Source organism: Oncorhynchus nerka, linkage group LG7, assembly GCF_034236695.1.
Source record: "Oncorhynchus nerka isolate Pitt River linkage group LG7, Oner_Uvic_2.0, whole genome shotgun sequence".
In the NCBI taxonomy this organism is placed as follows: domain Eukaryota; kingdom Metazoa; phylum Chordata; class Actinopteri; order Salmoniformes; family Salmonidae; genus Oncorhynchus; species Oncorhynchus nerka.
The window spans coordinates 20,120,240-20,138,977 of record NC_088402.1 but is presented as its reverse complement, the minus strand read 5'-3'; the positions used below and the strand labels follow the sequence as shown (position 1 = coordinate 20,138,977).

General features: G+C 46.0%; 1 protein-coding gene across 1 annotated transcript in view; it reads right to left on the bottom strand.

The window, feature by feature from the left end:
- LOC115120861 (electrogenic aspartate/glutamate antiporter SLC25A13, mitochondrial-like) overlaps nt 1-18,738 on the bottom strand; it is a 132,879-nt gene that overhangs the window by 34,638 nt on the left and 79,503 nt on the right. The window contains exons 15-17 of the mRNA XM_065020302.1: nt 13,702-13,840; nt 7,107-7,265; nt 6,910-7,000 (exon numbers count right to left, since the gene is read on the bottom strand). Coding sequence (XP_064876374.1) covers nt 6,910-7,000; nt 7,107-7,265; nt 13,702-13,840 — 389 coding nt within the window. The remainder of the gene's footprint in view (nt 1-6,909; nt 7,001-7,106; nt 7,266-13,701; nt 13,841-18,738) is intronic.

Here is an 18,738-nt window from a genome sequence, read left to right as displayed (position 1 = left end):
CATCTCTGTATCTCTGTAGTTTAGGACTGCCTGACATCACAGCTCTGTATCTCTGTAGTTTAGGACTGTCCTATATCACAGTACTGTATCTCTGTAGTTTAGGACTGTCCTACATCACAGCTCTGGAGCTCTGTAGTTTAGGACAGTCCTACATCACAGCTCTGTATCTCTGTAGTTTAGGACTGCTCTATATCACAGCTCTGTATCTCTGTAGTTTAGGACTGTCCTACATCACAGCTCTGTATCTCTGTAGTTTAGGACTGCCTGACATCACAGCTCTGTATCTCTGTAGTTTAGGACTGCTCTACATCACAGCTCTGTATCTCTGTAGTTTAGGACTGCTCTACATCACAGCTCTGTAATCTCTGTAGTTTAGGACTGCTCTACATCACATCTCTGTATCTCTGTAGTTTAGGACTGCCTGACATCACAGCTCTGTATCTCTGTAGTTTAGGACTGCCTTATATCACAGTTCTGTATCTCTGTAGTTTAGGACTGTCCTACATCACAGCTCTGGAGCTCTGTAGTTTAGGACTGCTCTACATCACAGCTCTGTATCTCTGTAGTTTAGGACTGTCCTACATCACAGCTCTGTATCTCTGTGGTTTAGGACTGCCTGACATCACAGCTCTGTATCTCTGTAGTTTAGGACTGCTCTACATCACAGCTATGTATCTCTGTAGTTTAGGACTGCTCTACATCACAGCTCTGTAAACTCTGTAGTTTAGGACTGCTCTACATCACATCTCTGTATCTCTGTAGTTTAGGACTGCCTGACATCACAGCTCTGTATCTCTGTAGTTTAGGACTGCCTTATATCACAGTACTGTATCTCTGTAGTTTAGGACTGTCCTACATCACAGCTCTGGAGCTCTGTAGTTTAGGACAGTCCTACATCACAGCTCTGTATCTCTGTAGTTTAGGACTGCTCTATATCACAGCTCTGTATCTCTGTAGTTTAGGACTGTCCTACATCACAGCTCTGTATCTCTGTAGTTTAGGACTGCCTGACATCACAGCTCTGTATCTCTGTAGTTTAGGACTGCTCTACATCACAGCTCTGTATCTCTGTAGTTTAGGACTGCTCTACATCACAGCTCTGTAATCTCTGTAGTTTAGGACTGCCTTATATCACAGTACTGTATCTCTGTAGTTTAGGACTGTCCTACATCACAGCTCTGGAGCTCTGTAGTTTAGGACAGTCCTACATCACAGCTCTGTATCTCTGTAGTTTAGGACTGCTCTATATCACAGCTCTGTATCTCTGTAGTTTAGGACTGTCCTACATCACAGCTCTGTATCTCTGTAGTTTAGGACTGCCTGACATCACAGCTCTGTATCTCTGTAGTTTAGGACTGCTCTACATCACAGCTCTGTATCTCTGTAGTTTAGGACTGCTCTACATCACAGCTCTGTAATCTCTGTAGTTTAGGACTGCTCTACATCACAGCTCTGTATCTAGGTAGTTTAGGACTGCTCTACATCACAGCTCTGTATCTCTGTAGTTTAAGACTGTCCTACATCACAGCTCTGTATCTCTGTAGTTTAGGACTGTCCTACATCACAGCTCTGTATCTCTGTAGTTTAAGACTGTCCTACATCACAGCTCTGTATCTCTGTAGTTTAGGACTGCTCTATATCACAGCTCTGTCTCTCTGTAGTTTAGGACTGTCCTACATCACAGCTCTGGAGCTCTGTAGTTTAGGACTGTCCTACATCACAGCTCTGTATCTCTGTAGTTTAGGACTGCTCTACATCACAGCTCTGTATCTCTGTAGTTTAAGACTGTCCTACATCACAGCTCTGTATCTCTGTAGTTTAAGACTGTCCTACATCACAGCTCTGTATCTCTGTAGTTTAATACTGTCCTACATCACAGCTCTGTATCTCTGTAGTTTAGGACTGTCCTACATCACATCGCTGTATCTCTGTAGTTTAGGACTGCTCTACATCACAGCTCTGTATCTCTGTACTTTAAGACTGTCCTACATCATAGCTCTGTATCTCTGTAGTTTAAGACTGTCCTACATCACAGCTCTGTATCTCTGTAGTTTAGGACTGTCCTACATCACAGCTCTGTATCTATGTAGTTTAGGACTGCTCTACATCACAGCTCTGTATCTCTGTAGTTTAAGACTGTCCTACATCACAGCTCTGTATCTCTGTAGTTTAGGACTGCTCTACATCACAGCTCTGTAATCTCTGTAGTTTAGGACTGCTCTACATCACATCTCTGTATCTCTGTAGTTTAGGACTGCCTGACATCACAGCTCTGTATCTCTGTAGTTTAGGACTGCCTTATATCACAGTTCTGTATCTCTGTAGTTTAGGACTGTCCTACATCACAGCTCTGGAGCTCTGTAGTTTAGGACTGCTCTACATCACAGCTCTGTATCTCTGTAGTTTAGGACTGTCCTACATCACAGCTCTGTATCTCTGTGGTTTAGGACTGCCTGACATCACAGCTCTGTATCTCTGTAGTTTAGGACTGCTCTACATCACAGCTATGTATCTCTGTAGTTTAGGACTGCTCTACATCACAGCTCTGTAAACTCTGTAGTTTAGGACTGCTCTACATCACATCTCTGTATCTCTGTAGTTTAGGACTGCCTGACATCACAGCTCTGTATCTCTGTAGTTTAGGACTGCCTTATATCACAGTACTGTATCTCTGTAGTTTAGGACTGTCCTACATCACAGCTCTGGAGCTCTGTAGTTTAGGACAGTCCTACATCACAGCTCTGTATCTCTGTAGTTTAGGACTGCTCTATATCACAGCTCTGTATCTCTGTAGTTTAGGACTGTCCTACATCACAGCTCTGTATCTCTGTAGTTTAGGACTGCCTGACATCACAGCTCTGTATCTCTGTAGTTTAGGACTGCTCTACATCACAGCTCTGTATCTCTGTAGTTTAGGACTGCTCTACATCACAGCTCTGTAATCTCTGTAGTTTAGGACTGCTCTACATCACATCTCTGTATCTCTGTAGTTTAGGACTGCCTGACATCACCGCTCTGTATCTCTGTAGTTTAGGACTGCCTTATATCACAGTTCTGTATCTCTGTAGTTTAGGACTGTCCTACATCACAGCTCTGGAGCTCTGTAGTTTAGGACTGTCCTACATCACAGCTCTGTATCTCTGTAGTTTAGGACTGCTCTACATCACAGCTCTGTATCTCTGTAGTTTAGGACTGCCTGATATCACAGCTCTGTATCTCTGTAGTTTAGGACTGCTCTACATCACAGCTCTGTATCTCTGTAGTTTAAGACTGATCTACATCACAGCTCTGTATATCTGTAGTTTAGGACTGCTCTACATCACAGCTCTGTATCTCTGTAGTTTAAGACTGTCCTACATCACAGCTCTGTATCTCTGTAGTTTAAGACTGTCCTACATCCCAGCTCTGTATCTCTGTAGTTTAAGACTGCCTGATATCACAGCTCTGTATCTCTGTAGTTTAGGACTGCTCTACATCACAGCTCTGTATCTCTGTAGTTTAGGACTGCCTGATATCACAGCTCTGTATCTCTGTAGTTTAGGACTGTCCTACATCACAGCGCTGTATCTCTGTAGTTTAGGACTGCTCTACATCACAGCTCTGTATCTCTGTAGTTTAAGACTGTCCTACATCATAGCTCTGTATCTCTGTAGTTTAAGACTGTCCTACATCACAGCTCTGTATCTCTGTAGTTTAGGACTGTCCTACATCACAGCTCTGTATCTATGTAGTTTAGGACTGCTCTACATCACAGCTCTGTATCTCTGTAGTTTAAGACTGTCCTACATCACAGCTCTGTATCTCTGTAGTTTAGGACTGCTCTACATCACAGCTCTGTAATCTCTGTAGTTTAGGACTGCTCTACATCACATCTCTGTATCTCTGTAGTTTAGGACTGCCTGACATCACAGCTCTGTATCTCTGTAGTTTAGGACTGCCTTATATCACAGTTCTGTATCTCTGTAGTTTAGGACTGTCCTACATCACAGCTCTGGAGCTCTGTAGTTTAGGACTGCTCTACATCACAGCTCTGTATCTCTGTAGTTTAGGACTGTCCTACATCACAGCTCTGTATCTCTGTAGTTTAGGACTGCTCTACATCACAGCTCTGTATCTCTGTAGTTTAGGACTGCTCTACATCACAGCTCTGTAAACTCTGTAGTTTAGGACTGCTCTACATCACATCTCTGTATCTCTGTAGTTTAGGACTGCCTGACATCACAGCTCTGTATCTCTGTAGTTTAGGACTGTCCTATATCACAGTACTGTATCTCTGTAGTTTAGGACTGTCCTACATCACAGCTCTGGAGCTCTGTAGTTTAGGACAGTCCTACATCACAGCTCTGTATCTCTGTAGTTTAGGACTGCTCTATATCACAGCTCTGTATCTCTGTAGTTTAGGACTGTCCTACATCACAGCTCTGTATCTCTGTAGTTTAGGACTGCCTGACATCACAGCTCTGTATCTCTGTAGTTTAGGACTGCTCTACATCACAGCTCTGTATCTCTGTAGTTTAGGACTGCTCTACATCACAGCTCTGTAATCTCTGTAGTTTAGGACTGCTCTACATCACATCTCTGTATCTCTGTAGTTTAGGACTGCCTGACATCACAGCTCTGTATCTCTGTAGTTTAGGACTGCCTTATATCACAGTTCTGTATCTCTGTAGTTTAGGACTGTCCTACATCACAGCTCTGGAGCTCTGTAGTTTAGGACTGTCCTACATCACAGCTCTGTATCTCTGTAGTTTAGGACTGCCTTATATCACAGTTCTGTATCTCTGTAGTTTAGGACTGTCCTACATCACAGCTCTGTATCTCTGTAGTTTAAGACTGTCCTACATCACAGCTCTGTATCTCTGTAGTTTAGGACTGCCTGACATCACAGCTCTGTATCTCTGTAGTTTAGGACTGCTCTACATCACAGCTCTGTATCTCTGTAGTTTAGGACTGCTCTACATCACAGCTCTGTATCTCTGTAGTTTAGGACTGCCTTATATCACAGTTCTGTATCTCTGTAGTTTAGGACTGTCCTACATCACAGCTCTGGAGCTCTGTAGTTTAGGACTGTCCTACATCACAGGTCTGTATCTCTGTAGTTTAGGACTGCTCTACATCACAGCTCTGTATCTCTGTAGTTTAGGACTGCCTGATATCACAGCTCTGTATCTCTGTAGTTTAGGACTGCTCTACATCACAGCTCTGTATCTCTGTAGTTTAGGACTGTCCTACATCACAGCTCTGTATCTCTGTAGTTTAGGACTGCTCTACATCACAGCTCTGTATCTCTGTAGTTAGGACTGCCTGACATCACAGCTCTGTATCTCTGTAGTTTAGGACTGCTCTACATCACAGCTCTGTATCTCTGTAGTTTAGGACTGCCTGATATCACAGCTCTGTATCTCTGTAGTTTAGGACTGCTCTACATCACAGCTCTGTATCTCTGTAGTTTAAGACTGTCCTACATCACAGCTCTGTATCTCTGTAGTTTAGGACTGCCTGACATCACAGCTCTGTATCTCTGTAGTTTAGGACTGCTCTACATCACAGCTCTGTATCTCTGTAGTTTAGGACTGCTCTACATCACAGCTCTGTATCTCTGTAGTTTAGGACTGCCTTATATCACAGCTCTGTATCTCTGTAGTTTAGGACTGTCCTACATCACAGCTCTGGAGCTCTGTAGTTTAGGACTGTCCTACATCACAGGTCTGTATCTCTGTAGTTTAGGACTGCTCTACATCACAGCTCTGTATCTCTGTAGTTTAGGACTGCCTGATATCACAGCTCTGTATCTCTGTAGTTTAGGACTGCTCTACATCACAGCTCTGTATCTCTGTAGTTTAGGACTGTCCTACATCACAGCTCTGTATCTCTGTAGTTTAGGACTGCCTGACATCACAGCTCTGTATCTCTGTAGTTTAGGACTGCCTGACATCACAGCTCTGTATCTCTGTAGTTTAGGACTGCTCTACATCACAGCTCTGTATCTCTGTAGTTTAGGACTGCTCTACATCACAGCTCTGTAATCTCTGTAGTTTAGGACTGCTCTACATCACAGCTCTGTATCTCTGTAGTTTAGGACTGCCTGATATCACAGCTCTGTATCTCTGTAGCTTTGGACTGTCCTACATCACAGCTCTGTATCTCTGTAGTTTAGGACTGCTCTACATCACAGCTCTGGAGCTCTGTAGTTTAGGACTGTCCTACATCACAGCTCTGTAGTTTAGGAAATGTCACATCAATCCCACCAAGTAATGGGTTGCGTCACAAACGGTGACCTATTCTCTTTATAGTGCACTGCTTTTGACCAGAGCCCTATAGGAATAGGGTGCCATTGGGGATGCAGACCAAGTAAATGGTTGAAGCTAGTCACCTGATCTACTCTGAAATTATTTTGGTCTCATGGCATTTCTTGTTCCTCTGGAGACAAAGAAGTGCACCCACACGATGGGTGCCAAGCTTTTCATTTAACCCTCTGCATGGTTTTAAATGGAAATCTATTCTTTGTATAACTACACATCTCTCCCTGTGTTGAAAGGTTGGCAGTAAAGTGCTGCTAGAAATGACCATGATTTTGTATCACACAGCAATAGTCAGTAGAAGCTATTATTCCCGACTGGACCATTCTGACATTTAGGTTTTTGGATTTCTCAGTCTTATTGTGTGATCCCTGAATTTCATCAGCAAGACTGAGCACTCAAGTCTAATATCCGACAAGACATCAGGACCCTTATTCATGAGGTGTCTCAGAGTAAGAGTGCTGATATAGAATCTTATTAATTGAATAATAAATAAGATTATATGGATGGGGGAGTGGATCCTAGATCCGCCCTCCTATGCTGAGACACTTTATGAATACGGGCCAGGCTCATGTCATTCAGATGAAGAGAGGGAGGAGTTCTGACTTACTGTCCGCCGAAGTCCACGTAGAACCACCTCTGCAGGAGTTCATAGGTCACCAGGGTGACCCCAAACTGAGGTGAGGACCGGAACACTCGGGCTACAGTGAAAAACCACAACTCTCAATAACACTATTTCACTATTACACTACTGTGCCATTTATATCACATCATCATCATCAGATATTAAAACAAATGGGGTGATACCTCCTGCTCCTTTCCAGAAGGCCCATGGTCCCTCCTCCTTCAGAATCTTCCAGAAACAGTCAACGAGGCCACTATACGTGGTCTGGCCAGCACGGGCCGCCACTTGTAGCCTGGTCTTGATAACATCGGCTGGGGTCACCAGGGAGGCCGCGGGCATACCTAAGGAGAGAACACCTCACTCAGCACTTGTCAGCACTGTAATGGTTCTGTGTTTGTACTGTGTTAGTACCTGCATCAGTGTTAGTACTGTCTGTGAATGTAGTGGTTCTGTTATCCTGCATCAGTCTCCATGTTGTCTGTGAATGTAGTTGCTCTGTTATCCTGCATCAGTCTCCGCATTGTCTGTGAATGTAGTGGTTCTGTTATCCTGCATCAGTCTCCATGTTGTCTGTGAATGTAGTGGTTCTGTTATCCTGCATCAGTCTCCATGTTGTCTGTGAATGTAGTTGTTCTGTTATCCTGCATCAGTCTCCGTATTGTCTGTGAATGTAGTTGTTCTGTTATCCTGCATCAGTCTCCGTATTGTCTGTGAATGTAGTTGTTCTGTTATCCTGCATCAGTCTCCATGTTGTCTGTGAATGTAGTTGTTCTGTTATCCTGCATCAGTCTCCGTATTGTCTGTGAATGTAGTGGTTCTGTTATCCTGCATCAGTCTCCATGTTGTCTGTGAATGTAGTTGTTCTGTTATCCTGCATCAGTCTCCATGTTGTCTGTGAATGTAGTTGTTCTGTTATCCTGCATCAGTCTCCGTATTGTCTGTGAATGTAGTGGTTCTGTTATCCTGCATCAGTCTCCATGTTGTCTGTGAATGTAGTTGTTCTGTTATCCTGCATCAGTCTCCATGTTGTCTGTGAATGTAGTTGTTCTGTTATCCTGCATCAGTCTCCGTATTGTCTGTGAATGTAGTGGTTCTGTTATCCTGCATCAGTCTCTGTATTGTCTGTGAATGTAGTGGTTATGTTATCCTGCATCAGTGTTAGTACTGTCTGTGAATGTAGTGGTTCTGTTATCCTGCATCAGTCTCCATGTTGTCTCTGAGTGTAGTGGTTCTGTTATCCTGCATCAGTGTTAGTACTGTCTGTGAATGTAGTGGTTCTGTTATCCTGCATCAGTGTTAGTACTGTCTGTGAATGTAGTGGTTCTGTTATCCTGCATCAGTGTTAGTACTGTCTGTGAATGTAGTGGTTCTGTTATCCTGCATCAGTCTCCATGTTGTCTCTGAGTGTAGTGGTTCTGTTATCCTGCATCAGTGTTAGTACTGTCTGTGAATGTAGTGGTTCTGTTATCCTGCATCAGTGTTAGTACTGTCTGTGAATGTAGTGGTTCTGTTATCCTGCATCAGTGTTAGTACTGTCTGTGAATGTAGTGGTTCTGTTATCCTGCATCAGTGTTAGTACTGTCTGTGAATGTAGTGGTTCTGTTATCCTGCATCGGTGTTAGTACTGTCTGTGAATGTAGTTGTTCTGTTATCCTGCATCAATCCTGCATCAGTCAATCTGAATGTATATGTTTCTACTGTTGGGTTATACAAAGGTCATACTTGAACCCATTATACAAAGGTCATACTTGAACCCATTATACAAAGGTCATACTTGAACCCATTATACAAAGGTCATACTTTAACCCGTTATACAAAGGTCATACTTTAACCCGTTGCACTGTGTACTCCATGTACACTACTGTTCAAAAGTTTGGGGTCACTTAGAAATGTTCTTATTTTTTTAAGAAAAGCTCATTTTTGTCCATTAAACATCAAATTGATCCGAAATACAGTGTAGACATTATTAATGTTGTAAATGGCTGTTGTGGCTGGAAACGGCAGATTTTGTTATGGAATATCTACATAGGTGTACAAAAGCCCATTATCTGCAACCATCACTCCTGTGTTCCAATGGCACGTTGTGTTAGCTAATCCAAGTTTATCAATTTAAAAGGCTAATTGATCATTAGACAACCCTTTTGCAATTATGTTAGCACAGCTGAAAAATGTTGCAAAGAAAAAGCCATATCTCAGACTGGCCAATAAAAAGAAAAGATTAAGATGGGCACAAGAACACAGACACTGGACAGAGGAACTCTGCCTAGAAGGCCAGCATCCCAGAGTCGCCTCCTCACTGTTGACGTGGAGACTGGTGTTTTGCGGGTACTATTTAATGAAGTTGCCAGTTGAGGACTTGTGAGGTATCTGTTTCTCAAACTAGACACTCTAATGTACTTGTCCTCTTGCTCAGTTGTTCACTGAGGCCTCCCTCTCCTCTTTCTATTCTGGTTAGAGTCAGTTTGCGCTGTTCTGCGAAGGGAGTAGTACACAGTGTCGTACAAGAGCTTCAGTTTCTTGGCAATTTCTCACATCGAGTAGCCTTCATTTCTCAGAACAAGAATAGACTGACGAGTTCCAGAAGAAAGTCCTTTGTTTCTGGACATTTTGAACCTGTAATCAAACCCGCAAATGCTGATGCTTCAGATACTCAACTAGTCTGAAGAAGGCCAGTTTTATTGCCTCTTTAATAAGCACAACTTTTTACAGCTGCACTAACATAATAGCAAAAGGGTTTTCAAATGATCAATTAGCCTTTTATGATAAAAATGCTAAACTTGGATTAGCTAACACAACGTGCCATTGGAACACAGGAATGATGGTTGCTGATAATAGGCCTCTGTACGCCTATGTAGATATTCCATTAAAAATCAGCCGTTTCCAGCTACAATAGTCATTTACAACATTAACAATGTCTACACTATATTTCTGATCAATTTGATGTTATTGTAATGGACAAAAAATGTGCTTTTCTTTCAAAAACAAGGACATTTCTAAGTGACCCCAAACTAGTGTACATCATGTGTATGACCAATAAACAAACTGGAACTCTCAATGAGATTTTTATCTCACTCCTCTTGTCTACGTTTGTACTTATTTCAAAACATCATCATATCCTACTTTTATTTGAGCCTTTGGTCATCTGAATGAGGACCAGTCATATGTAAAACTACTCTCTTGATCCTTCCCACAGAAAGTTGTGTACGATCAGAAAAATACATTAGAAAACTCCATTGCCTCTGCTATGTAATGTTCATGGTTTTCTCCTGCAATGGGCAGACAATACGAGGTAATGAGATGGACACACAAAAGCGTCCCACGTGCCAGTGACTGGTGACTGGGGGCCCCATGCGGGCAACCCTCTCCAGCCACTTCAACCATGAATGGCATCAATCATCAATGGCTGCTTTTGACCGCCACGCACAGTCATTACCATCACCGGCCTCTTCACCAGCTAGTCACACAGGCTACACGTCTTCAAACTAAACGAGCCATTCAATTCAACCACTGATCAACTCGCTCACTGCAAATGTGACAGAACTGGAAAGACCACCTGCACTGATATCCTTCACATGAGAGGGCGGGAGATGAGAGGACAGGAGAGGAGAGGAGGCGGGAGGAGAGGAGAGGAGAGGGAGGGGGAGGAGAGGAGGGGCGAGGAGAGGAGGGAGGAGGGGAGAGAGAAGAGGAGGGGAGAGCAGAGGAGGGGAGAGGAAGGGAGAGGAGAGGAGTGGAGAGGAGAGGAAGGAGAGGAGGGTAGTGAAGGGGGAGGAGGGGAGAGGAGAGGGAGGGGAGCGGAGAGAAGGGGAGAGGAGAGGAGGGGAGAGGAGAGGAGGGGGAGGAGAGGAGGGGGAGAGGAGAGGGAGGAGGGAGAGGACAGGAGGGGAGAGGAGTGGAGAGGAAGGGGGAGGAGAGGAGGGTAGTGAAGGGGAGAGGAGTGTAGAAGAAAGGGGAGGAGGGGAGGGGAGGGTAGTGAAGGGGGGGGATGAGTGTATAAGAAAGGGGAGGAGGGGAGGGAAAGAGAGAAGAGAGGAGGGAGAGGAGAACTCAACTGGTTTCACAGCACATTCAAAGTGCTAAGGAGACTCAGAGAAGCACCTCAAAACACAGGAACAGAGTCTTAAATCTCCCTCTCAAAGTTACCTCAGAAAGTCTATTCCTCTACAGCCAGAGAGAGAGCAGGAGGAGGAGGAACTGAGAGATGACCAGCTCTGCAGTGTGTTCTGGGATCAGGGGGTCTATATAATGCAGCCCAAACTGAGTGTGTAGTTACATTTCTTGAGCCGACAAAAGAAGCGTTAATTGCTAAAAAAGCTTAATCCGTTGGTAAATATAGAAAGGATTGATAAATACTATGAGCAAATGAAAAATCATAAACTGCATTTCAGGTTTCTAAACTAGCTCCCGGACCCGGTCGAAGGAATTGCCAAAATAAAAGGAAGGGGGAGATTGGGAGTAGGAATGTCTTTTTAGATTTATATGGCTTTTCCATGTACTGTAGCGCCATGATCGCTGCTCACTCAGCGCTGAAGAGCAGAACTACAGCACTGACCGACATATCCCTCACGATTCAAAATAAATATTAACCCTTTTCTTTTGACGTTCCAAACCACCCTGGCTTGGCTTCTGCACTCGCCTTCACATACGCTGTTTTCTTTAAGATAAACCCACTCAAATAAAAATATTCAACCTACAGACTCGCTCCAGATCATAGTTTTAAGCAGGAAGAGGAGACAGAGACCTGGAAGACTGTGGATCAAAACTGTCTTTCCTCCGGGTTGCCAGTATTGTGACATCTGTTGATGGGTTGATGGGTTAGGGTTAGGGTTACACAGCTCCTCATCCTCCCTCAGCGCCTTTACTCTTAACACGCCTAACACACAGGCTGCCTCTCAACAAGCACCCTATTCCCTATATAGTGCGCTACTTTTGACCAAAATGCCAAAAGTACTACTGGCCATGGTCAAAAGTAGGGCACTATATAGGGAACAGGGTGGCAGTTGGGACAGAGCTCAGGCTGCCAGTTCCTATATGTTAGCACAGGATAGTCTCCCATCCTATCAAAACCCTGTTGGCAGGCAGGCCGTTGGTCTCTCTGGGCTCTGTCTGTTCACTCAGCGCTTAGCTCCAAACCCCAACCTCCAGCCAATCGCTGAGCACTCTAATTAGGGACGACCACGATGGAGCCTGCGGTCGCCGGTGGCTACTGGGGTCTTAGGCCTGGAGCCGGGAGGCTGGGAGGGATAGAGGAATGGGAATGGAGGGATGGAAGGAGGGAGGGAGGGATAGAGGAATGTGGAATGGAGGGATGGATGGAGGGTGGGATAGAGGAATGGAGAATGGAGGGATGGATGGAGGGTGGGATAGAGGAATGGAGAATGGAGGGATGGATGGAGGGAGGGATAGAGGAATGGAGAATGGAGGGATGGATGGAGGGTGGGAGGGAGGGATAGAGGAATGGGGAATGGAGGGATGGATGGAGGGTGGGATAGAGGAATGGAGAATGGAGGGATGGATGGAGGGAGGGATAGAGGAATGGAGAATGGAGGGATGGAAGGAGGGAGGGATAGATAGAGGAATGGGGAATGGAGGGATCGATGGAGGGTGGGATAGAGGAATGGAGAATGGAGGGATGGATGGAGGGTGGGATAGAGGAATGGAGAATGGAGGGATGGATGGAGGGAGGGATAGTGGAATGGAGAATGGAGGGAGGGATAGAGGAATGGAGAATGGAGGGATGGATGGAGGGTGGGATAGAGGAATGGAGAATGGAGGGATGGATGGAGGGTGGGATAGAGGAATGGAGAATGGAGGGATGGATGGAGGGTGGGAGGGATAGAGGAATGGGGAATGGAGAATGGAAGGATGGATGGAGGGTGGGATAGAGGAATGGAGAATGGAGGGATGGATGGAGGGTGGGATAGAGGAATAGAGAATGGAGGGATGGATGGAGGGTGGGATAGAGGAATGGAGAATGGAGGGATGGATGGAGGGTGGGATAGAGGAATGGAGAATAGAGGGATGGATGGGGGAAAGAAAGGGGTGGAGGCTGGGGAATGGAGGAAAGGAGGGATGGGGAGGGGCAAGGATAGAGGGATAGAGGCTAGGAGGGAAGGAGGTTAGAGGGATGGAGCTGGGGTCTTGGGTCTGAGGCCGGGTTCCATGTGGTGGCTCACCACCCACCAGGAATGCCCACGCTTGGTTTTCTGCTTCCTCAAGAATGGTTCCTTATTAAGCTTGTGCTAGTGACAACATTTTAACAGTATTGTATTTTTATCTGAATCATCATCTTCTGATCATCAATGACCAATATGGTTGGATGTGTGTATAATGTATACAGTTTCTTTATCATATAGGCTGAGAGAGAGCGAGACGGACAGAGACGGAGACAGAGACAGAGACAGAGAGAGAGAGAGAGAGAGAGAGAGAGAGAGAGAGAGAGAGCGAGACGGACAGAGACGGAGACAGAGACAGAGACAGAAAGGGAGAGAGAGAGAAAGGGAGAGAGAGAGAGAGAAAGGGAGAGAGAAAGGGAGAGAGAAAGGGAGAGACTGAGAGAGAAAGGGAGAGACTGAGAGAGACAGACAGAAAATAAACCAGGGAGAGAAAAAATAACTCTTCGAAAAAAGGGTTCCAAAAGGTAGAACTGTTTCTACCTGGAACTAAAAGACTTCTACCTGCAACTAAAAAGTGTTCTATGAGGACAGCAAAGAACACTTTAAGGTTCTTAGAGTGTAAGAACGAGGTTCTGAGCCACAGTGTTGTATGGTATCTTACCTGCTATGGCCCCTGAAAACAGCAGCTTGCCCGGTCCGATCCTCCCATCCTCATCACTCATGTAGGTCTTGACGTGAGCATAGCAGGGGAAGTAGATGGCTGAAAAGGGGATGTCTCGCAGGAAACAGGCTTTGGCTCCCTGTGGATGGTGCAGCGAGAAAGAAGAGACCAATGGGTGAGGAAAGAGGGGAGGGCGGGGGGGGTGAGAGGTGGGGAGGACAGAGAAACAAGAAGGGAGGGAGAGAGAGAGATGGAGGGACAGGGAGAGAGATGGAGGGAGGGACAGGGGGAGGGAGGGACAGGGAGAGAGACGGAGGGAGGGACAGAGAGGGAGGGACAGGGAGAGAGACGGAGGGAGGGACAGGGAGAGAGATGGAGGGAGGGACAGAGGGAGGGAGGGACAGGGAGGGAGGGACAGGGAGAGAGATGGAGGGAGGGACAGAGGGAGGGAGGGACAGGGAGAGAGATGGAGGGAGGGACAGAGGGAGGGACAGAGAGGGAGGGACAGGGAGAGAGATAGAGGGAGGGAGGGACAGGGAGAGAGATGGAGGGAGAGAGATGGAGGGAGGGACAGGGAGAGAGATGGAGGGAGGGACAGAGGGAGGGAGGGACAGGGAGAGAGATGGAGGGAGGGAGTGACAGGGAGAGATGGAGGCAGGGAGAGAGATGGAGGGAGGGACAGAGGGACAGGGAGAGAGATGGAGGGAGGGAGTGACAGGGAGAGATGGAGGGAGGGAGTGACAGGGAGAGATGGAGGCAGGGAGTGACAGGGAGAGAGATGGAGGCAGGGAGTGACAGGGAGAGATGGAGGGAGGGAGGGAGGAAGGGAGGGAGGGAGGTGTACTCTGACCATATGACATGTCCAGTGAAAACTCTAGGCCCTACACTACAACTCATCACCTCTCCTCACTTCTCATCTCCATTTGGCTGCCAGTTTATATACATGAGGCGAGAGAGAGAGATAGAGAGAGGGATATAGAGAGAGGGAGGGAGAGGGATAGAGAGAGAGAGAGCGAGAGAGGGAGGGAGATGGATAGAGAGAGGGAGAACGAGGGATAAAGAGAGAGGGAGGGAGAAGGATAGAGAGAGAGGGAGGGAGAGGGATAGGAAGAGAGATAGAGAGAGAGAGGGAGGGGATAATAGAGAGAGAGAGGGAGGGGATAGGGAGAGAGAGAGGAGAGAGTGGAGAGTGAAAGACGAGAGATCAGGGAAAGAGGAGGAAGATTGCCTCTCTCCATCACCGTAAAGAAAGCCATATCTTCAACCAGATTACGTTTCATCTTATTCCCCTCCTTGGCTGCCATCCAGGTGAGGTTGGGGAAGGGGAAGAGAAAACGACGGCCCTCCCTTCAACAGAGCAGTTTAAAGCCAAGGTTGGATCCCAAATGGCACCCTATTGGCACTATACAGGGAATTGGCTGCCATTTGGGACCAGGAAAAGTTATCCTATAAAAACAGGCTTCATTTAACTGCTGGGGTTAATCCTACCACTCATCCACAGCGTACACAGATACCTTACTGTATGGTATCTCATCTTTCCTCAAGTGCTTTGCTTCTTTCTCCCCTCCCCTGCCCTGTCCTGTCCTGTCCTGCCTGCCTGCCATCCCCTGCCCTGCCTGCCATCCCCTGCCCTGTCCTGCCTGCCCTGTCCTGTCCTGTCCTGCCTGCCCTGTCCTGCCTGCCATCCCCTACCCTGCCTGCCATCCCCTGCCCTGTTCTGTCCTGCCTGCCCTGCCCTGTCCTGTCCTGCCTGCCCTGTCTTGTCCTGTCCTGCCCTGTCCTGTCCTGCCTGCCCTGTCCTGCCTGCCATCCCCTGCCCTGTCCTGCCTGCCATGCCCTGTCCTGTCCTGCCTGCCCTGCCCTGTCCTGTCCTGCCTGCCATCCCCTACCCTGCCTGCCATCCCCTGCCCTGTTCTGTCCTGCCTGCCCTGTCCTGCCTGCCATCCCCTGCCCTGCCCTGCCTGCCATCCCCTGCCCTGTCCTGTCCTGTCCTGCCTGCCATCGACTGCCCTGCCCTATCCTGTCCTGCCTGCCATCCCCTACCCTGCCTGCCCTGTCCTGCCTGCCCTGTCCTGCCTGCCAGCCCCTACCCTGTCCTGCCTGCCATCCCCTACCCTGCCTGCCCTGTCCTGCCTGCCATCCCCTACCCTACCTGCCCTGCCCTGCCCTGGGCCGCCATGCCAGACTGCGTGCCGAAAAGTTGCCAATAGTATCGCCAAGGCCCTGGTTCACAATCACACACAGACAGTACGGCAGTACAGGCCTAGTACTGTTTAAATACATGGAGGTGAGACTGACCTGTTTAAATACATGGAGGTGAGACTGACCTGTTTAAATACATGGAGGTGAGACTGACCTGTTTAAATACATGGAGGTGAGACTGACCTGTTTAAATACATGGAGGTGAGACTGACCTGTTTAAATACATGGAGGTGAGACTGACCTGTTTAAATACATGGAGGTGAGACTGACCTGTTTAAATACATGGAGGTGAGACTGACCTGTTTAAATATATGGAGGTGAGACTGACCTGTTTAAATACATGGAGGTGAGACTGCCCTGTTAAAATATATGGAGGTGAGACTGACCTGTTTAAATACATGGAGGTGAGACTGACCTGTTTAGATACATGGAGGTGAGACTGACCTGTTTAAATACATGGAGGTGAAGCTGACCTGTTTAAATACATGGAGATGAGACTGACCTGTTTAAATACATGGAGGTGAGACTGACCTGTTTAAATACATGGAGGTGAGACTGACCTGTTTAAATACATGGAAATACAAATGGAGGTGAGACTGACCTGTTTAAATACATGGAGGTGAGACTGACCTGTTTAAATACATGGAGGTGAGACTGACCTGTTTAAATACATGGAGGTGAGACTGACCTGTTTAAATACATGGAGGTGAGACTGACCTGTTTAAATACATGGATGGACTGACCTGTTTAAATACATGGAGAGACTGACCTGTTTAAATACATGGAGGTGAGACTGACCTGTTTAAATACATGGAGGTGAGACTGACCTGTTTAAATACATGGAGGTGAGACTGACCTGTTTAAATACATGGAGGTGAGACTGACCTGTTTAAATACATGGAGGTGAGACTGACCTGTTTAAATACATGGAGGTGAGACTGACCTGTTTAAATACATGGAGGTGAGACTGACCTGTTTAAATACATGGAGGTGAGACTGACCTGTTTAAATACATGGAGGTGAGACTGACCTGTTTAAATACATGGAGGTGAGACTGACCTGTTTAAATACATGGAGGTGAGACTGACCTGTTTAAATACATGGAGATGAGACTGACCTGTTTAAATACATGGAGGTGAGACTGACCTGTTTAAATACATGGAGGTGAGACTGACCTGTTTAAATACATGGAGGTGAGACTGACCTGTTTAAATACATGGAGGTGAGACTGACCTGTTTAAATACATGGAGGTGAGACTGACCTGTTTAAATACATGGAGGAGGTGAGACTGACCTGTTTAAATACATGGAGGTGAGACTGACCTGTTTAAATACATGGAGGTGAGACTGACCTGTTTAAATACATGGAGGTGAGACTGACCTGTTTAAATACATGGAGGTGAGACTGACCTGTTTAAATACATGGAGGTGAGACTGACCTGTTTAAATACATGGAGGTGAGACTGACCTGTTTAAATACATGGAGGTGAGACTGACCTGGAGGTGAGACTGACTGACTGTTTAAATACATGGAGGTGAGACTGACCTGTTTAAATACATGGACTGACCTGTTTAAATACATGGAGGTGAGACTGTTTAAATACATGGAGGTGAGACTGACCTGTTTAAATACATGGAGGTGAGACTGACCTGTTTAAATACATGGAGGTGAGACTGACCTGTTTAAATACATGGAGGTGAGACTGACCTGTTTAAATACATGGAGGTGAGACTGACCTGTTTAAATACATGGAGGTGAGACTGACCTGTTTAAATACATGGAGGTGAGACTGACCTGTTTAAATACATGGAGGTGAGACTGACCTGTTTAAATACATGGAGGTGAGACTGACCTGTTTAAATACATGGAGGTGAGACTGACCTGTTTAAATACATGGAGGTGAGACTGACCTGTTTAAATACATGGAGGTGAGACTGACCTGTTTAAATACATGGAGGTGAGACTGACCTGTTTAAATACATGGAGGTGAGACTGACCTGTTTAAATACATGGAGGTGAGACTGACCTGTTTAAATACATGGAGGTGAGACTGACCTGTTTAAATACATGGAGGTGAGACTGACCTGTTTAAATACATGGAGGTGAGACTGACCTGTTTAAATACATGGAGGTGAGACTGACCTGTTTAAATACATGGAGGTGAGACTGACCTGTTTAAATACATGGAGGTGAGACTGACCTGTTTAAATACATGGAGGTGAGACTGACCTGTTTAAATACATGGAGGTGAGACTGACCTGTTTAAATACATGGAGGTGAGACTGACCTGTTTAAATACATGGAGGTGAGACTGACCTGTTTAAATACATGGAGGTGAGACTGACCTGTTTAAATACATGGAGGTGAGACTGACCTTTTAAATACATGGAGGTGAGACTGACCTGTTTAAATACATGGAGGTGAGACTGACCTGTTTAAATACATGGAGGTGAGACTGACCTGTTTAAATACATGGAGGTGAGACTGACCTGTTTAAATACATGGAGGTGAGACTGACCTGTTTAAATACATGGAGGTGAGACATGTTTAAATACATGGAGGTGAGACTGACCTGTTTAAATACATGGAGGTGAGACTGACCTGTTTAAATACATGGAGGTGAGACTGACCTGTTTAAATACATGGAGGTGAGACTGACCTGTTTAAATACATGGAGGTGAGACTGACCTGTTTAAATACATGGAGGTGAGACTGACCTGTTTAAATACATGGAGGTGAGACTGACCTGTTTAAATACATGGAGGTGAGACTGACTGACCTGTTTAAATACATGGAGGTGAGACTGACCTGTTTAAATACATGGAGGTGAGACT